The 21,149-nt window shown below is 48.4% G+C and overlaps 1 protein-coding gene across 1 annotated transcript; it reads right to left on the reverse strand.

Moving 5' to 3' along the window:
- Positions 1–19,456: 19,456 nt before the first annotated feature.
- On the reverse strand, positions 19,457–20,624 carry LOC123442269. Its single transcript, XM_045118298.1, has one exon. It carries the CDS (start codon positions 20,447–20,449, stop codon positions 19,457–19,459), a length of 993 nt encoding a protein of 330 aa, XP_044974233.1. The 5' UTR covers positions 20,450–20,624.
- Between the last annotated feature and the right edge of the window lie 525 nt (positions 20,625–21,149).

Raw genomic sequence — 21,149 nt, forward strand, 5'->3', positions numbered from 1 at the left:
TCAAGCACCGTAGAAAACAAAGAGTATTCCATATGTTGCAAACCTGAATACGTATCTCTGAGACAGAAACTCATGGTTGATGTGCAGTAAATAAAACGTTAATATACAAACAGAAACTCATGGTTGACAAAAAATGTTCAATTTAAACAAAAAACCACATGGTCTGATGTCCCAAGGAAGTTTTCAAATTACATTGATAATTTTGACAACCTTAATATAAAAACACACAGTCAAAATCTGCAATTGTGCAGCTTCAAACGAAACTCAGCAACAAAGTCATTCTTACATAAAAGATAACCAACAGGAATAGAAGAGTACACACTTATGTATACATGGATGCTAGACATCAAGGAATTAAATGGGATAGCTCATCAGATACTATACTCGAGAGTATTTGAGAAAGATAGGCAGTCAACGAGAGTATACGGCCGTGGCACCAGGCCTCCCCAACGTCGGCTGTTACGTCCAAGGCATCCAGATGTGAGATGATATGCTCCAACATTTGCATACTCCGTCTCGCCAAAGTCAAAGCTCAGGTAGATGGTGTCAGCACTAACAGAGCCGGCGGGGAAACTCTCTATTGAAACCGAGAAAGAACAGTACATGCCCATGAACACAGCACGCCCTTTGCCGCCAAAGCTCTTGACCGGGATTAGTGTCCGGGAATCCAAATCCACCCGATACGTGTCGTACCTCCTTCTCCACATATTAAATTTATTTGTGGGGTTCGAATGTTTGTCACGCCGTTGACGGTGCACCAGCATTAGCTCCCCACAATTGTCCACGAGGTGCATGTAATCCACAGACAGCAAGACATCCATATTCAGGTTGGCAGCCACTTCGAGCCGTGGTGGGTGACCTTCATCGATTTGCAGCACCATGACACCATCTTGAGTAACGCAGTAGAAGCGGCCTGCAAACATTATGTTTGCTTTCCCCAGCATGTTGTCTCTGAGCCTAAGCAGCGACCAGCGGTCGTCCCCGGGTTTGGCAATGCCAATCAAGTGGTGATTTCTGAGGTACAGCACCACGGTCGAGCCATCGTCGGCAAGACCCGAGCCCCATGCTGTCATAATCCTTGCGAAATCATCGTCGTCGCGCTGTTGGTAGTGCGCTATATGAGGCAGCAGCGTGTTGAACGGCGGGAGCTCCGTGAGTTGGCCGGTGAAGGGATTGAGCAAGCGGACGGCGGTACGCTGCGGCTTGTCGAGCAAAAGGAGGAGGCCCTCGGGGGTGAGGGCAAGCGCGTGGTGGTCAAGGAGCTGGGGGATCTTCACCTGGACGCACTCGCCGGTGGAGGTGTTGAGGAAGGAGCGGCGGGTGGGCACGGCGTGCTCCTCCCGAAGCATCGTCCATCGCCGGGGATGGAACCGGCGGTCCAGGCTGCCGTGCGCGCGTGGATCCACGGAGCATCGCTGCCAAGCGGGGCAGGCGGCACGGAAGCGGAGGCAGTCGACGACGTCGTAGGCGAGGACGCGCTCGGCGATGAGTCCCGTCGGCTCGTCCGGCAGATCAGCCCAGTTCCGAGATCCGGCCATCAGATCGGGATCGAATCCAAGTTGCGGCGGCACCTTGAGATGATGGGATCTGGCCGGGATGAATCAGATCGCGCCGCCGCCGGCACCGTGGGAAGAGTTTAGAATTGGATGGGGGCCGAGTTGCTCAGAGCGCAGCGCTCGAGTGGTGATTGGTGAACGACACGGTGGGTGGAGTCCGTGTCTTTGATTCGGGCAGGTGGGTGCGAGTCCATCCAAATTCTATTGACCGATGTCTTATTTCCAAAGCTGTATATGTCCACTCTCACAGCATCTTCAACAGCCGCAAATTTACCGTGCGTAATCGGCAGAGTGTCTTCAACGGGCGCGCACGGCATACAGAGTTGGACGTGTGGTCCGAATCGTCATCGCGCGATGCGTAGTTGGGGCGTCCGCTTCCGCGCGCGGCACACACGAGCGCTCGCGCCTCACTCTCTCCCACCCCGCCACCTTCGCCCCGCACGCGCCGACGTTGGCGAACTGACCCGATGGACGCGCGCCCCGGCTCCCACCTCACCCCACCTACAGCCGCGAACCCTCCGTTGTCGCCGCCGCCACCGTCGCCGCCGCCGCAAACCCTAGCGCTGGGAGCGTTGGCCTCACCTCTGCCTCCGTCGGAGCTCCTCCGACCATCAGCCTCGCGCGCGGCCTCTTCATGCCGCCGCGGATGACCTCGGCGGCTGGCATTGTCGCGCCGGCGCCCGCCATGATGAAGCCCTCGAACCTCCCAAATGCGGCGCGGCCGAAGAAGGGCAAGACATCCGCGAAGAAGAACAAGGCGACGGGAGCCTCCGGCACCTCGAAGTCGTCGGGGAAGAAGCTTGCAGGGCGTGTGAGGGCAGAGGCGGCTACCGAAGCGCCGACGAGCTCACTTGTTGAGCCGGCGGCCGACGCGCACAGTGTGTTTGACGATATGCCCCAAAGGTAGAAAATTTCCCCAAGTTTTCTTTCTTGTTCTTTTTTGAATGCATACATATAGATACTTATTTGCATTGTTCTATATACTTTATAGTGTCAACGACGATGCATACATGTCAACTATGGGTGTTGGCTGGAACAATTCGCATTGGTCTCAAACTAATGACATGCATTTGGAAGACCATGAGTTCGAGGTGGACGAGGATGGCGAGAGCATTGTCGGCGCACCGAAAGGAAGAGGAGGCAACTACACCAACGAAGAAGACGTCGTGTTATGCAAAACTTGGTTGGATGTGTCGAGGGATCCGCTCGTTGGAGGTCATAAAAGTAGAGAAGCTTATTGGCTCCGTATGAAAGAACACTTTGATCTTTGCAACGTGAGTGGAATTGACCGTTCCACACGATCGCTTCGCTCCCGGTGATCGACCATCAACAAGGATTTTCAACAATGGCAGCCGCACAAAAAGCGGTTGACAAGTTGAACCCAAGTGACACCAATGATAACGATAGGGTAAGTGTCATTTCATCATTCCTCATGTTCATCATCATGCTTGTTGTTGGTCTTCCTTGTGCTAAATATTGCAAAAACTTGTTTTGTTTTCATGTAGTTAAATATTGCACAAAACTTGTTCAAAGGAGAGGACAAGAAACCAAGAAGGGAAAGATAAAGAAAGGAATGACATTTACCTTGCCTCATTGCTACAAAGTATTGAAGGATGATGAGAAATCGAAGAAGCGTGAAGATATTGATGATTTGGATTTGAGCAAAAGATGCAAACAAACAATTGATTTGGAAGATGATGAGGAGGCGGATGCATCAAGTGAAGAAGGAAAGCGAAGCCGCACACCAAACTCGGTTTCATACTCGAAGCCCAAACGACCGGTTGGCACCAAGAAAGACGCAAAACAAAAGAAGAAGAGGAAAGGAGATGATGAGCTCAAAAATGCTATGGAAGCAATTGTCAACGCAAGAAAAGAAGCCAACGAGGTGAGGAAAATGGCAAGGAACCAAGATGCCGCGGTCGAGGAGAGGAGGTTGGCGGACGAGGAGAGGAGCGTGGAGGCGGAGGAGAGGAAAGTGGCATTGGAGGAGAGGAAGGTGGCCATGGAGGAGCAATCTAAATTGTTGGAATGGGAGAAGCACTTGTGCTTCTTGGACACATCTTTGTTCAATGGGTAGCTTTAGAGCTACCATGGCTCTTTTTTGGATCAAGACTTGTTCACGGGCAAGATTGACATACTCCTTTTGCCATGTGTTTTGTATTGAATGAAATGTGTGAAATTTGTGTTCAAAATGAAGAAATGTGAGGCGTTGGCTGCGTACGGGCTGTGCATTTTAGCGCGCTGCTGGAGTTGTGCGCCCGCGCTGCATTTCGGCGCCGCTGCTGGAGCCAACGCTGCACGCCCCGCCAAACCTGACGATAAACGCGTTGTAAATCAGTTTTTTGGACGCCGGGCGAAGCGCGTCTGTTTGGAGATCATGAAAACTACTTTTAGCCACCAGGGAAAGAATATCTAAGGGGCAGATCCCTTGTTATACTAAAAGTATCATCGTTCCGTAGCTAGCAGATCCGTTATAATTTTTCTCCCTAAGCGCATCTCCAACAAAAAATGCAAATTTAAAGATGTAAAAATAGAATTTGTAAAATTTAGATCTTCAGAAATATACTTTTTACATCTGCAAAAAAGGACCAACTCCAATAGATGATATAAACTGAGATGTAAATGGACAATTCCAATAGATGATGCAAATGGAGATGTAAATTAGACGATCGGCTGATGAATAGCTTTGGGATAATTTCGTCAAACACCTTGCGGCGACATGGAAAGACTCGGCCGTCGGAGGAATGGAAAGCCATTTGGTGTAGCTCGACCAATCGGCGACGACAGGGGCACAAGAGACGGCCGCAACCCTACAGAAAGCGGCCAGAGTTTGAAGATGCCGACGAGGGAGCTTCGGGCGGCCGTAATAGTGGCGGAGGCGGGCGGCCTTCGGGCATTCAGCTAGCTGCACCTTCCCTACCTTCGGCGGTGGTTGGAGGCTAGAGACTAGGCCAGCTCTCCCAAGACCACCCCGTCGAAGCCATGGGAGCAGCCGGAGCTCAGGCGATGCTTCAATTCAAACCAGCGGCCGAAACCAATTCGGCGGCTCCGAGGGCCAGTCATTGCTTGTGCAGCAAAGCAGATGACGGGGCACAGGCGGGCGGAGTCGCGATGGAATCAGAGGTTGGCGGACAGGTGAACGGCGGCAGTGAGGGGCGAGCGGGCGAGAGGCGGGCGAACTGAAAGGGAATGAAAGTGGTTGGCTGGTTGGCGTGCAACCGGCTGTTTCATATCTAATACCTCGAGATGTATGTTTACATCTTGTGGCTCTGTATTTTACATCTTTGAAAGATGGAGTTGTAATTTTTTGGTCTCTATATCAGCTGTTGGAGATGCATTTTTCGCATCAAAGATGCAAAAGTTAGGTATTTTTGCATTTTTCAGCCTCTAAAAGCATGTTCAATAGAACATGTAGATACAAAATTAATTAACTTATAAATCTTCGAGGTTCAAAAACCCCGGCTCCAACCGATGATGTGGATCCAAACAAAAATTACATATTAATGCCTAGAAAATGTAAAATACAACATATGGAGATGCAAATTTGCATCTCCAACTCTGGGAGATGTGAAACTGGTGGCCGCACGCCAACCACCAAACGGTTTTTATTTTCCTTTCTTCCGCTCGCATGCCACCCGTCTGCTACCTATGGATCGCCACGCCCGGGCCATGGCCGACTATGACGACCCCATCACCTCATGTGCCGCAACCACTCACCCCGGGGCGGCCTTTGCCGGCACGACTACCATCCCCAATCCCGCCACTACCATTCCACCACCCTGGTTTTTCCCCACCCGGTCCGGTTTGCATCACGGCTACGCCGCCGGCGAGGAAGCAGCGGGCCGCCAATCACTACAGTGGAGGTGTGAAGCGGCCGGCGAGGCGCAACCCGATGACGAACTCATCTCGGGTGGCCAAAAAGTTAAAGGTGACCGCGGTTGCGTCGGCCGATTCGATGTGGCCTGCAGCTCTGGATTCCGCATACTGTCAAGGAACCCTTACTCCTGCTCCACTATCGTCGCGATAGGTGGCCCTAGAGGAAGACCCGGTTACGCCAATGGCCACCGCATACGACGTGTTTTACGAAATGTCGCGAGGCCATTGGCCAATTTTACATTTCCACTTTGCATCATCTATTGAAGTTGCACTTTTATATCACGAATATACACCAAATGTCGGAGTTGCCTCTTTTTTGAGATGTAGAATGCTCTTTTTGGTGATGTAAATTAGCCATCTCCTAGTTTCAATGTTGGGGATATCAATTATCGGGATCTTATCGGTAGACCTAGGATAAGGTGTAAATTGCCCAGTTTATCCGCATATCGACCTATTTATCATATGGGCAGACACCGGTAAGCGCTAAAGCAACCGATTTATCGGCATATCGGAGAGGGGTATCTTGAACAATGCCTAGTTTTACATCTCCAAATTTGCATCATCTATTGGAGATGCTCTAAGGGCATCTCCAACGCCGACCCTCAAACCGCCTGTATACGTCCGGACCGTGGAAGCCATCCAATGCGGGCTTGTATTTGTCCAACAGGCGATCCAGACGTGTTTTTTCATGCAAACTAGACACAAACGTGGGGAGAGTTTCTAGGTGCCCGGACCACTGCCCCGCTCATTTCTGAGTGCCTTGGCCCACAAAAAATCCCACCCGACTCACCCACGATTTTGACTGAATGCCCGCGCCACTTGTCGCTTGACATTTGTGTAGGCCCAAGCCATGCAGCGGCCGACATTGATGCCCATGATTTGCCCATACGGGGTTGGCGGTGCTGATGCAAGCGATCTCTAGGGTGTCGCCGCTTCAATGCGGATGCCACATCCCAAGAAACCAAATCTGGTCGTTGTGCCTCGTTGAAATGGGCTGACCACCTCTATGCATGGCATGCCTGCGGCTATATATGTTGTACTCCGATGATGCACATAGCCGGACTCCCCCTCCCTCCAGCATCATCCTCTTCCCTATCCCCGACCCCGAGCTCAATGGCGATGATGAGGTCCTGGTTCTCCTTGCCAACAGGCGGCACCGAAGGAAGTTCATCCTCAGGCAGATCGTGGCACCGCCGCCCTTCTCCGAGGCCATCGGCATCGACGGTGTCGGGCTCCTTGGGAAAGGAGGAGATAATCATCTCCACCATGTTGGAAATATACACTAGGGGTAATAATATTCTATTATTATATTTTATGTTTATAATTAAAAGTTTATATTCTATGTTGCACATACGGAATAGTAAATGATAAAATAAGATACCTTGTCCCGACTCTAAAATTAGGTCACGTGTTATTAGTGATCATGTTTTCCGCATTTTAGGATACCGTTAAGTAGTATTCTTCTCTACTTGGCAATATAACTACTCCCTCTGTTCCTAAATATAAGTTTTTTTTAAAGGTTTCACTAAGGGACTGCATACAAATGTATATAGACATACTTTAGATTGTAGATACATTCATTTTGCATCATATGTAATCCCCTAGTGAAAACTCTAAAAACACTTATATTTAGGAACAAAGGGAGTATGTTGCTAAATTTTTAATATACCAGTATTATGTTATTCAAGTCAAACATCTATCGCTGCAAAATACACATGCCATGCTAAATTTCTATTGCATCTTCCAGCACACTTCCTTTATGAGTCTGCCCCCGCACAGATTAAACATGACTCCTTCAAATGTGAGAAAAATAACGAGAACTCAATAATTTGTGTTTGGTTATTAATTTATGGGACCTAAATAAATTACAGCATATAACGTGCGAGTTTGTGTATATTTTAATATCCATAAATATCTCAACACAGATATGCAAAACATCTCATCGGATAGCCTATTAGTCTCACAACATAGGCATTTGGGAAGAAGCTTCACGCCACATCCTCGCCTTACTAGTACATTTTAGTCACAAAGTATGACAGTGCACAAGACTTCTTACCTGATGGATGGATCCACTACTGAAGAATAAAACTGCTGCCCAAATGACAAGCTCATGTGTCAAGTCTGGACTGTTTCGATGACGACTTGCATTGTAGGCACCAAGTTCGACAAAATTCAGTTCATACCACATCTTCCCTATACTTGCTATTATGGAAGACTGAAAATTAATTATGCACATCCCTGAATTTAGTTGAGTTTACAAGAAATAATATGCACTCACAAATCAGGAATAATTTATGTCGTGCACATCTTATCTTGATCACAACTAACTTGTATACCCCAAGATGTACTAGTTAATTTGAAAGCCCCGCACCCACATTCATCACATTAGACTGGCTTAGAACACCACATTCATCATCCCGGCACCCACAATTGTGGAACAAGCAGAGCAGGGCCTGATGCACATGACCGAAGTCACAACTCCAAATAAAGCATGCAACTTTCAACTTGTGCCAACCAGCACCTATACACAATACACATCAAGCGCAGAGATATTACAAAGCATATATAGCTCAATCTGCATTATAAATCACAGTCATGCAATAACAGAATTTTGCTACAAAGAAATTTCAGGGATGTTACACAACTAAAGTAGAAAGCATCAAATAAAGCACAATAACTCTTGTACTCAAGCAAAAGTATGTGACAAGAGGCTGGCAAGTATATTTAGAAAATAACCAACAAAAGGCAGAACACCTTAATTGAGTACATCTACCAAACAAATTCCCTTGACAGTGTATACATGAATGCTAAACCTATACCGAGAAACTGAAAGCATGTACAATCGTACAATAGGAATATGTATCGAACAGAGAAAAGTAATTAAAGCGTACATATGCAGTTAGTCTAGGCGTGCAAATACGCAGATCACCCGGTTTACCTTTGAGAATGTAGTGAAGGGGACTAGGTGCAGTAATTAACTGAAACCATCTTAAAAAATGGAGAGCGGGACATTTTACGTTTTGCAGACCAGACATGTAATCTTGAAGTCATATGGACATTCATTGGAAGTCAGGGTTGCCATTGTTGAATCCACCGTCAAAATCACTTCATTTTGAAACTGCACTAATAAGAAATCTGTGATAAGAATGACGAGTGATAAGAATGAGAAGTGATTCAGGGCCAGTAAAATCCAGTTCGTAATTCATATAAAATCATTCTGATGCTCGCTGTTATGGAAGATCAATGAATTAATACAACACCTCCCTCGATTTGGTTCATAGTATAAGACATAATATGCAGTCGCAAAGTGACATTAGTTAATGGTGTGCACGTTTGTTCTCGGTCAGCACCAACTTTTATACCACAATATGTACTAGTTAATTTGTAAGCTCAAGCGCGCTTGGCTTGCTTAGAGCACCACCTCCATCACCTACACACCCACCGTTATGCAACAAGAAGATCATGCCCTAATATATGACCAGAGTCACAACCTATACGCAATACTCATCAAACACATAGATATTACAAAAGATATATATTGCGCAGGCAGCTGCTTTGTTTACACAGGCAAACAGTAATAGATTTTTGCTGCAAACGAGTAAATAAAATTCAGAGATGTTACACAACCAAAGAAACAAAGGAGCAAACAAAAACACATCCACTCTTCTACTGAAGCAACCAAATGTGACAGGACGTTGCACTACTTGAATCGCCATAATTACCTAGTTCCAAAGAAACTCGAACAGAGCCTAAACTCGGCGAAATTTTTGCCAACTGTCAAACTCGATGGAACACACCCGGCTCGACGACCAATGGCAATCATAATACCACCGAGTTGTTTCTATCGTGAATTCACTGAACGTATGCTACAATGTTTGTCGAGTTTGTGACGGGACAAACTCGGCAAACCACATGGTCAAAGGGGACGGACCGTTAACGGAAGTGCCATGTGGCGCAACTTTTTGCCGAGTTTCGGCACCCAAAATATGGGACCGTTTGGTCAATAGAAATAATCCACGTGCCAACACAAATTGCCGAGTGCAAAGTATCTGTCGAGGTGGGACTAAACCACTAGATATATTTGCCGAGCTTATTCTATCGGGGACTCGACAAAGATGTGACCCATGGAATTCTGATTAAAAATAAAATAAAAGTTACCGAGTTTCTATTGGATGTAACACGGCAAACAAAGGTCGCCACTGCATAGCATGGCCCATCTGTCGGGCTTTACCGAGTATTTTCCGTCTGGAACTCAGAGAAGTAAATATTCTGCCAACTTGTTTTTGTTCGCCAAATCATTTTTTGTTGGGACCAGGCTGAGCCAGTACTCTCCCGAGTTGCTTATCAATGCCGAGTTGCTTATCAATGCCGAGTTGCTTATCACTTATGGATAAAATGAACTCGGCGAAGTATTGAAACTCGGGACGAAACGCGATTCAGTAGTGCTAGTAAATAGAAATAGGAAATAACTCACAATAGGCAAACCACCTTGAGTACACCAGCACAATTAATTCCCGTGAAAAATCCAGCATATTTCATGGTGCTATTCTGATGCAGATTGAGGATCAGATAAGGTATCATCGCAAGGTCCAATTAGAAGGCGGCAGGAAGGAGTCACCTGCCAGAAAATCATTACATTACGAAGGTCAATTAAACCAGGGTAAGCTAAAAACAATGTTTGTCTTTCAACAAGGCAACTTCTCAAGATCTCGCATTGTCCGTAACCCAAGCAGAAAATAACCTTTAACAGATCAATGTAAACAGGCTTGAATTTCAAGAAAATATTTCATCGATGGAAAAAGGTTGCTTTCCTTCTAACCATGACCACTAAAAATGACAGCTCACAAGACTGCCTACCTGATGCTGAATCCACATGCCAAGAACCATCTACTCAAGAATAAAATTGCTTCGAGAATCACAAGCTCATGTGTCTAGTCTAGTCTGGACCATTTGTGTATGATGACCTGCAGTGTAGGCACAAAGTTCTGCAACATTCAGTTCCTATCACATCTTCCCGATAATCTCTGTTGTGGCAGACCGAAGAATTAATACTGCAGCTCCCTTAATTTCGTTGAGATTACAAGAAATAATATGTACTTGCAAATCGGTATTAATTTATGTTGTGCACATCATATCTTGAATGGAACCAACTTGTATACAACATGATTTACTAGTAAATTTGTAAGCTCAAGCGTGTTAGGCTGGCTTACAACACCAGCTCCATTGCGCAGACACCCACTATTATGGAACTAGCCGAGCATGGCCTAATGCATGACCAAATTCACAACTCCAACTAAAGGAAGCAACTTTCTAGCTGTGCCGATCAGCACATATACAATAGACATTAATAGCCCAGACTGGCTTATTCCAATCACAGGTATAGAATAACAGACTTTTGCTACGAAGGAGTAAAACACATCGACTGTTCTGCTCAACCAACCCAGTGTGACAAGAGGCGGGAAAATAGACTTAGGAAATACTCCCTTCATTCCTAAATATAAGTCTTTTTAGAGGTTTCACTAATAAAATACATACAGATGTATATAAACATATTTTAAAGTGTACATTCAATCATTTTGCTCCGTATGTAGACCCCTAGTAAAATAGTTTAAAAGACTTATATTTAGGGACGGAGGGAGTAGCTCACAATAGAAAAAGAGCCTTGAGTATATCCGCACAGCAAATTTACATGAGAAATCTAACATATTTGATGGTGCTCTTAGGATAACGATCTGGTTATTAGGCATCATCTCAAGGTCCAGTTGGAATGAGGTGGGAAGGAGTCACTTACCGGAAAATCCATTTCATTACAAAGGTCAAACAAACCAGGGTAAAGATGACAAAGATGTGTCTTTCAGCGAGGAAACTTCCCAAGATCTCACTGTCCGCAACCCCAGCTAAGGATTTTTTTTATTCTTTTTTAGAAAAGGAGGATGACCCCCGGTCTCTGCATCTGGGAGATGCATACGACCATTTTATTGATTATTTTCGAGGACTTTACAAAGTAATACAACAATATATCTGAATCCGTCATCTTGGCAACATTTGCCGCTACTCCTATCCATATGATGAAGGGGTGCAAGCTGAGCCAAATACCCAGACCTCTCACCTAAGCCTAACATCTAAAGCCGGAGGCCCCGACCGAGCCACATACCGGGTCAGGGGCACAAACCAGTCTGACGCACTCACATGTGTCGCCGCCACCATCTTTCACTGGTTCATCTACAGAGCAGATTGAGGTACCAGCCTTGGTAGGTGCCTCCGTCATCGATGCAACCATGACGCCAAACGACGACCTCCACCTACGCGAGTCCATCTCCAAGTAGCGGACGTAGATCCATGCTAGGATAGGGCCGCACCACCGCCGTCGCCCACCACCCACCACCCACAAGCATTACCCAGCCCCCAGGTTCCCAAAGTGGCGCCTTCAAGAAGGGTACGACGCCGTGAGCGCCGTCGCCGCCCAACAAAGTTAGGGCTTTCGCCCGGGAGACCTAGGGGAAGGGGAAGTGAGGGGATCAGTCCATACCGACGCCTCCAAGGAGGGGAACGACTCCCTCAGGCGTCGCCATCGTTGCAGCCGGCCATGGCCGGCCAGGGATTGCGCCCGAACTAGATCCCGTCACCAGCAGCGCCTCCTGTACAGAACCGGCGACCCAAGGAAGCGTGGCCCGACCAGGCTACCCCGCACGCCGAACATGGGAGGATGGGATGCGCCAGATCGCGCGCACCGACCACCGCAGAAGCTGCCGCCGGCCGCCAACGACCACTGGATCCCGCCACCCGCGCGGCTCGGACGCCAGATCCACCGCTCGCACGGCTGCTGGCTTGTTGTGCCTCGTCTATGAAGCCGCCGCTCCAGAGCCGGAGTTCCCCATGCAAAGGCAGGGCAGCCAAGGCCCCATCGCCACGATCCTTGGCGCCCAGGGCTTGCCCGGTAGCTGCCTCACGTGGCGGCGGGGAAGAGAGGGGGAGGGAGTTGGGCGGCTAGGGTTGTGAGGGGGAGGGAGGGGGGGTCCAACCCCAGCTAGGGATGTTGGCGGGCATCCCGCGTAAGCCCGCATAATATAATATTAGTTCAAACTAAGGTAAATCTGGCAAAAAAATTATAACTAACCTGAGATATTTTGACTTGGAAGCGGGGCGGATAGGGTGCCGCTCTATATCCCTAACCCCAGCGCAAAATAACCTTTCATGCCACCAATGGCTTGGCTCTCAACAAAAATTTCCGTCAAATGAAAAAAATGATTTTCTTTTAACCATAGCCACAAAATGATAAACTGATTAGGCAAGTAGTTGGACCATTGTACGGGAGTATACCACACTTATTTTCAAGACTAGATGTACCTTCAAGTGAAACTCAACAACAAAGTATGCAAAACGTGACGAATTATTCATTCATATATAACTCTAGCTAACCACCTGGGATAATGGCAGAGTATATATTGTGTACACTTGAATGCTAAACAGCAATTAAATAGGATAGCTCTCCAAACAGCTAACTTCACAGTATTGGCAAAAGACAGTCAGTCAACAAGGTTATGCAGCCGTTGCACCTAGCCACCCCAGGGTCTGCTGGAAAATCCCATGCATTGAAGCGTGAGATAATATGATCCAAATAAGCAACATTATACTTGTCATTTCAAGATTTAATGATTTATAGCTAAATCTTCTTTGTTTAATCACAGCCAAACAATACCAATTTTTGCTACGAAGGAGTAAATAAGATTCAGGGATGTTAGACAACCAAAGCAGAAAATAAAAACACATAGACTATTCTTGTCAAGCAACCTAATGTGACAGGAGGCTGGAAAATAGTTTCAGGAAATAACTCACAACAGGCAAAGCATCTTGATTACACCTGCCCAAAAAATCCCCATGGTAAAGCTAGTATATTTTATGGTGCTTTTCTGATAAAGATTGAGAACTAGGTTAGGCATCATCTCAAATTCCAATTAGAAGAAGCACGAATGAGTCACCTACCATAAAATCATTTCATTACAAAGGCCAAATAAACAAGGCTAACCTCAAACAAAGGTTTGTCGTTCAATAAGGCAACTTCCCAAGATGTGCACACCATACCACACCATTATGCCATCATTGTAGACAGGATTGGCTGTTAACAAAGACTTCCATCAAAGCAAAAAATGTAGCTGTGCTCTTAGCGCTAGGCACGAATTGATTAGGAAGTACTTGTACCACTGTAAGGGAAGTATTGTCAAGACTAGTTATATATGCATACAAATCTGCATACCTTCAAGCATTCCTCGACAGAAGAGTATTCAAAACACGACCAATTATTCATCATATATAACTCTGGCTAACCACATGGGATAATAAAATAGTACACATTGTGTGTACATGACTCTCTTTAAGAGTAAGAGGAAATAAGATAGCTCCTCAAACAATATACATGACAGTATTGGCAAAAGACAGGCAGTCAACAAGAGTATGGGGGCGTGGCACCGAGCCATCCCAGCGTCTGCTGGCACGTCCCATGCATCCGAACTTGAGATGATATGATCCAATGTTTAAAAACTCCCTCTCGCCAAAGTCAAAGCTCAAGTAGATTGTGTCAGAACGAATTGAGCCCGAGGGGAAAACCTCTAGAGACACCGACAACGAGCCATCCATGCCCATGAACACCGCACGCCCTGCACCGCTGCCCAAGCTATTGACTCGGAATAGCCCCTTGGTGTCCAAATCTACTCGATATGTGTCGTACTTCTCCCTCCAAGTACTGTTGGAATTAAACACGAAAGAACGTGGCCATGTCGGATTCAATACATGCATGTACGTATCCGGCTAGGTTTCGAAGCAATGACCGTATAGGAGTAGTATTAGCAGGCTAGCTAATATATATACGCGTGCACCTCACCCCTTGTAATCAGATCGAGATAGAGCAATAAAGAAAACTAACAGGCACGATACGTGCCTGAGGCAATACGCCAAGTGTCTCGCGTTTTGTGTGTTGCTTCTACCGTAGTTGATCGATCAAGGCTAGCTTTACACACAGGGTGGGTCGATCTACTTCTTTGCACTGCGCTGCATCGTGTATCTCGGTGTAAAGTATCTCGTCGAGTTCGTCAGCGAGCTTCGTTCGTCATCGTCGTTCGTCGTCGGTCGTCGCGTGTCGTCGGAAAGTACTCGACAACACGGTCTGGGCCAACAATTGGTATCTAGAGCAAGGTTGATCTTCTAGTAACGGAAGATCATGTCGAAGGACGACAAGGATAAGCAGCTGGCGACGTACTCCGGTGCGGCTAAAGTATTTGCTGCTCCAGCGAGTTCGTCGTACCCACGATTTGACCGCGAGAACTTCGGGGTCTGGAAGGCACTGATGGAGTGTGGTCTCCGCGCCAACGTGTTGTGGGACGCAGTCGATCCAGGAGGCGACGCTTTCAAGAAGGGGGGAGCCGAGCACTGGAAGGATCGGCAGGCGGCATCGGCGATTTACTCGGTGATGTCGATGGATGTCCTCCAACACCTGATCGCCAAAGAAACGGCGAAGGAGGTGTGGGATACCTTGAAGCTCATGTTCGAGGGACACGACCGCGTCAAGCAAGCCAATCTCCAAACTCTCTTAAGGAACTATGAGACTTTGGTCATGGGCGACAATGAGTCCGTGGACGCGTTCGCTTCACGCGTTGCTACTCTCGTCAATCGGATCCGCGCACTTGGAGAAAACCTCACGGAGGCCTCGGTTGTCCGTCGGTTCTTGCGCGCGGCTCCTCCCCGGTACCTGCAAATTGTCACGGCGATCGAGCAGTGCGTCGATCTCGCGACACTCTCCATTGATGATCTCGTCGGACGCTACAAGGCTCACGACGAGCGTATGCGGTATAGTCTCGGGGACGGGAAGAATGATGAGCATGTCATGCTCACGCGGGCTCAGTGGCAAGCGTTGGACTCAAGGAAAGGAGGTGAGATCTCAAGCAAAAACACTCGCCAAGATCGTGCGCCAAACGAACAAATTCAGAAGAACGCCAGTGACGACGCTCCGAAGAAGAAAAAGAAGTTCGACAAGCGCAAGATCAAGTGTCACAACTGTGGCATAATGGGGCACTTCAAGTCGGAGTGCAAGAAACCACCGAAGGAGAAAGCTTTCATGGCCAAGGAAGGCGATGATGGCGACATGATGCTCATGGTCGAAGTATGCGAGCTAATGGACGAGGATAGTCCAACTCCTAAGGCGCCAGCTACGGAGGTTGTTACGCTCATAGAGGAGGCAGTTTTTCTTCATGACAAGAAGAGGATAAACTCGGCGAGGCACGTGTGGTACCTCGACACGGGAGCTAGCAACCACATGACCGGCGACAAGGACCAGTTTTCTGAGCTCAGACTTTCGGTGGGAGGCACGGTTCGGTTCGGCGATGGACGGACCGTTGACATCGCAGGGCGAGGTACTGTCCTGTTTGAGGTGAAGAATGGCGGCACAAGGTACTCACGGATGTTTACTATATTCCCAAGCTAAAGAGTAGCATCATAAGTCTTGGCCAGCTCGAGGAGCGTGGTTGCAAGATTGTGCTCGAAGATGGCTATCTATGGGGTATGATCGCGAGGATGCTAATTATGAAGGTGCAGAGGTCACCGAACAGACTTTACATCCTCAACTTGTCTCTGTGGATCCAGTATGTCTCTTGTCGAGCATGGATGACTCGGCATGGAAGTGGCACGCACGCTACGGACATCTAAATTTCCAGGCTCTTCGGCAACTTGGACAAAAAGAGATGGTACGTGGTCTACCATGCATCGAACATGTCGACCAAGTGTGCGACGGTTGTCTTATTGGGAAACAAAGGAGGGCCCCGTTCCCAAGAGAGGGAAACTTTAGAGCGAGTAAAGTTCTTGAGTTGGTCCACGGAGATTTGTGCGGGCCGATTACACCGGCCACCCCTGCCGGAAATAGATATTTCCTGCTCATCGTCGACGACTTCAGCAGATACATGTGGATTGTGTTGTTGAAGACGAAGGATCAAGCTTTGGAAGCCTTCAAGATAGTAAAGATGGCGGCCGAAGTGGAATCCGAAGCCAAGATGAAGGCCCTCCGTACCGATCGAGGGGGTGAGTTCAAGTCTCGTGAATTCACAAGATTCTGCGAAACACACGGGATCAAGCGGTATCTTACGGCTCCATATTCACCACAGCAAAATGGTGTTGTGGAGCGGAGGAACCAAACTGTGGTGGCGATGGCACGGAGCATGTTAAAGAGTAAAGGCATGCCAGGGAAGTATTGGGGTGAGGCGGTCAATACGGCCGTTTATTTGCTGAACCGGGCTCCAACCAAGAGTGTGGTTGGAATGACGCCATACGAAGCATGGTACGGACACAAGCCCGCGGTTGATCATCTTCGTACTTTCGGGTGCGTGGCGCATGTGAAGACAGTGGCGGGCATACTAGCAAATTGGCGGATCGAGTACTCCAATGATAATGGTTGGCTATGAAGCGGGCACAAAGGCGTACCGTGCGTGCAACCCGTCGAACAACAAGGTGGTTGTGACGCGTGATGTGGTCTTTGAAGAAGCGAGGTCATGGAATTGGAACTCCACCGAGCAAGTATACCCGTCATCAGATGACATTTTTAATGTCGTTTACGACGAACCTGAACATACAGAAGCTGACGATCAACTGAAGAGGTCGTCGGGACAGAGCGATCCTCCGAACGCAGGTGCTACTGAAAACACGCCAGCTAGGTCGGCCGTGTCGCTTGAGCCCGCGATCAGCACGTCCTCTAGCGATGCTGGGTCTACATGCAGCCACCGAGGCAAGGGAGCCATACAAGCTGCAGCCTGCAGCACGCCTGACAGTGTTCCCCGTAGCGCTGGTAGCCCAGGCCGTGGCACCTCTCCTGGAGGTTCACGTGATGGTGGTATGACCCACAGTACACCAAGCCACGTGCATGGGGCTGATGGTTCTCTTGTACGTGCACCAGTTTCACCTGGTTCACCTCGTGGATGTGTAGCCAGCCCAGGGGTGCTCCAATCGCCAGAAATCGGAAGTGTGGCAACTTCAGCAGAAAATTCTTTGTCTTCGACGAAAGAGGAGACGAGGGAACGCCCGCCAACACCAGTACGTCTGCGATCAGTGGTGGATTTATATCCGAAGGAAACATTTCAAACTATAAATCCGGTGAAAATTAAGAGAAGAGGACGACAATGTTTGCTTAGTGTCGAGGAACCGACAAAGTTTGAAGAAGCAAACACGGAGGAGTGTTGGCGTCGTGCTATGGATGAGGAGTTGGGGTCGATCCGAGACAATAAAACATGGGAGCTCGTGGATCCTCCCAGCGGCCATAAAATTATAGGGCTCAAGTGGGTGTACAAGGTCAAAAGGGATGCCGATGGAAATCTTGTGAAATACAAAGCAAGGCTCGTAGCTAAGGGATACGTGCAAGAGCAAGGTGTGGATTTCGAAGAAGTGTTTGCTCCAGTTACAAGGATGGAATCGGTGAGGCTAGTTATAGCTCTTGCGGTTCAAGAATCTTGGAGGCTACATCACATGGATGTAAAATCCGCGTTTTTGAACGGGGAGTTGGAAGAAGAAGTTTATGTCAAGCAACCACCGGGGTACATCAAAGATGGAGAGGAACACAAGGTGCTGAAACTACACAAGGCATTGTACGGGCTATGTCAAGCTCCTCGGGCATGGAACATCAAGCTTGACCGTACACTGGTTTCTCTTGGTTTTGAGAAAAGTCCACTCGAGCATGCTATGTATAAGCGAGGCAAAGGCAAGGATCGTCTCTTAGTGAGCATCTATGTCGACGATCTTTTGATAACCGGAGCACATGAGGAGGAGATTGCTAGATTCAAGCTACAAATGAAGGAGCTATTCAAGATGAGTGATCTAGGGCTCTTGAGTTACTATCTCGGGATTGAGGTACAACAAAAGCCTGAGGGGATCACACTATGCCAGGAGGCATATGCAAAGAAGATTCTTGAAAGTTGTGGCATGGAGGACTGCAAACCAACTTTTGTTCCGATGGAGCCTCGTCTTAAACTTAGCAAGAGAAGCAAAGCACCCGTGGTTGATGCAACGGAGTATAGGAGTGTGGTCGGAAGTCTAAGGTATCTTGTGAATACACGACCAGACTTGGCCTATTCCGTTGGCATAGTGAGTCGCTTCATGGAAGCACCCACGAAGGAACATTGGGCAGCTGTGAAACATATACTCAGATACATAAAAGGGACAACAAACTTCGGTTGTGTCTATTTGAGAGGGAAGAAGAAGGAGATGGTGGAGCTACTTGGCTATAGTGATAGTGACCTGGCAGGAGATGTGGACGACCGTAAAAGTACCTCGGGAGTGGCATATTTCTTGGGCGGGAGCATAGTGAGTTGGCTATCACAAAAGCAGAAGGTGGTCGCATTATCATCCTGTGAAGCGGAGTATATTGCAGCTGCAACCGCGGCGTGTCAAGGTGTGTTTTTAGAAAGGCTACTCGGTGACCTCACACACAAGGAACCGAAAGAAATGGTGCTCTATGTTGACAACAAGTCTGCGATTGCTCTATGTAAGAATCCAGTGCATCATGACAGGAGCAAGCACATTGATACGAGGTATCACTACATACGGCAGTGCGTGGAAGAAGGCAAGATTAAAGTCAACTACGTTTGCACCGATGATCAGCTTCAAGATATCCTGACCAAGTCTTTGGGACGACAGAAGTTTACAGAGATGCGGAGAAGGATCGGCGTCCAAGCTGTGAAGTGAGGACATCGTGTTTAGGGGGGGTGATTGTTGGAATTAAACACGAAAGAACGTGGCCATGTCGGATTCAATACATGCATGTACGTATCCGGCTAGGTTTCGAAGCAATGACCGTATAGGAGTAGTATTAGCAGGCTAGCTAATATATATACGCGTGCACCTCACCCCTTGTAATCAGATCGAGATAGAGCAATAAAGAAAACTAACAGGCACGATACGTGCCTGAGGCAATACGCCAAGTGTCTCGCGTTTTGTGTGTTGCTTCTACCGTAGTTGATCGATCAAGGCTAGCTTTACACACAGGGTGGGTCGATCTACTTCTTTGCACTGCGCTGCATCGTGTATCTCGGTGTAAAGTATCTCGTCGAGTTCGTCAGCGAGCTTCGTTCGTCATCGTCGTTCGTCGTCGGTCGTCGCGTGTCGTCGGAAAGTACTCGACGACACGGTCTGGGCCAACAAGTACTACTCCCGGATGTGTCTGTCACTCTTTGACGGTGGATCAGCAATAGCTCCCCACAATTGTTCAGCAGGTGCATGCAATCCGCAAATGGCCGGGGTGGCATATTCAGGTTGGCGGCCACAACAAACTGAGGTGGCTCGCCTGCACCCATTTCCAACACCATGACGCCCTTTACCGTAACACAATAGAAGCGGCCTGCCAACATCACGGGTGATGTACCCAGAGAATACTCGTTGTAGTAGACCGGCGTCCAGTGGTCGTCGCCGGGCCTGGCCGTGCCAAGCATGCCGAGCCGGTTGAAGCTGAGCACCACTGTTGAATCATCACCGGCGATGCCGGAGCCCCAGGCCGTGCACTGTCCGTAGACGTCGAAGAAATAACTGAAAAGGCCTACTCCGGGAGGCAACAGCGTGGTGATGGGCGGGAGATCTGCAAGGAGATGGCGGGTGAGAGGGTTGAGCAGGCAGACGTCTGCGTACCGAGGCCTGTGGAGCAGAACAAGGAGGCCCTCGGCGGTGACTGCGAGCACTTCATGGTCGCGGAGCTCGGGGACGTCCACCTGGATGCACTCGCCGGTGGAGGTGTTGAGGAAGGAGCGGCGGCTGGGCGTGGTGTGTTCCTCCCGGAGCATCGTCCACCGCCAGGGGTGGAACCGGCGGTCCATCACGCCGTGCGCGTGTGGGTCAACGGAGCACTGCCGCCAGGGGCAGCACACGGCGCGGAAACGGACGTAATCAGCGACGTCGTAGGACAGGACGCGGTCGGCGATGATCCCCATCGGCCCTGCCGCGAGGCCCGCCCAGTCCCGGGATCCGGTCATCAGATTCAGATCCGAATGCTCTGCCATACCGGCGGTGGAGGAGCAGGCAGGCAGGGGCTTTGCACAACCAGAGGTGGAGTGGGGAACGGGGTGGAGAACTGCGTAGTAGCAGCAACCGTTGTGGAGATCCGCCGGCCAGGTTCACCGGCTGGGAGGAGGAAGCACGCAGCCCATGCCCATCAATCCCGCCGCCGGCAGCAGTTGCAGGTGAGGTTGTGAGTCGTGGGTCAAAATGGGAAAGTCGTGGGTTGTAGGCTTATAGCACTGTCGTCCTGTTTTTTTTCAGGGCTGTCGTTGGTTGTCCTGGCTGTACTCCGTCTATTTTTTTTTTATTATAAAAGGCACTTTATTATCTTATATAAAATGTAGTATCAAGCGGATACAAAAATATTATGAGTAACATCCGGCCTCTGCATAACTAGGATGCACACAGCCAAACACCAATAACATCCGGCCTCTGCATAATTAAGTAACAAAGTAAAAGTAACAAAAGATAACATGGCAACAATAGAGTCCTATAGACCAACACTATGCCTATGTCGAAGATGAAGGTGGATCGATCCGAAGATTATGCTGCCACCCATGCATGTTGGAAAAAAAAACACCGTAGTCGTCTGCTCCAACCGCGTACACACCACCTTGAACAGCGGTTGGTGCTCCGGTCGTTGTAGCGTAGACCACATATGAAGTACTCCCTCTGTTCCTAAATATAAGTCTTTTAAGCAAT

The sequence above is a fragment of the Hordeum vulgare genome, chromosome 3H (genome assembly GCF_904849725.1).
Source record: "Hordeum vulgare subsp. vulgare chromosome 3H, MorexV3_pseudomolecules_assembly, whole genome shotgun sequence".
Classification (NCBI taxonomy): Eukaryota; Viridiplantae; Streptophyta; class Magnoliopsida; order Poales; family Poaceae; genus Hordeum; species Hordeum vulgare.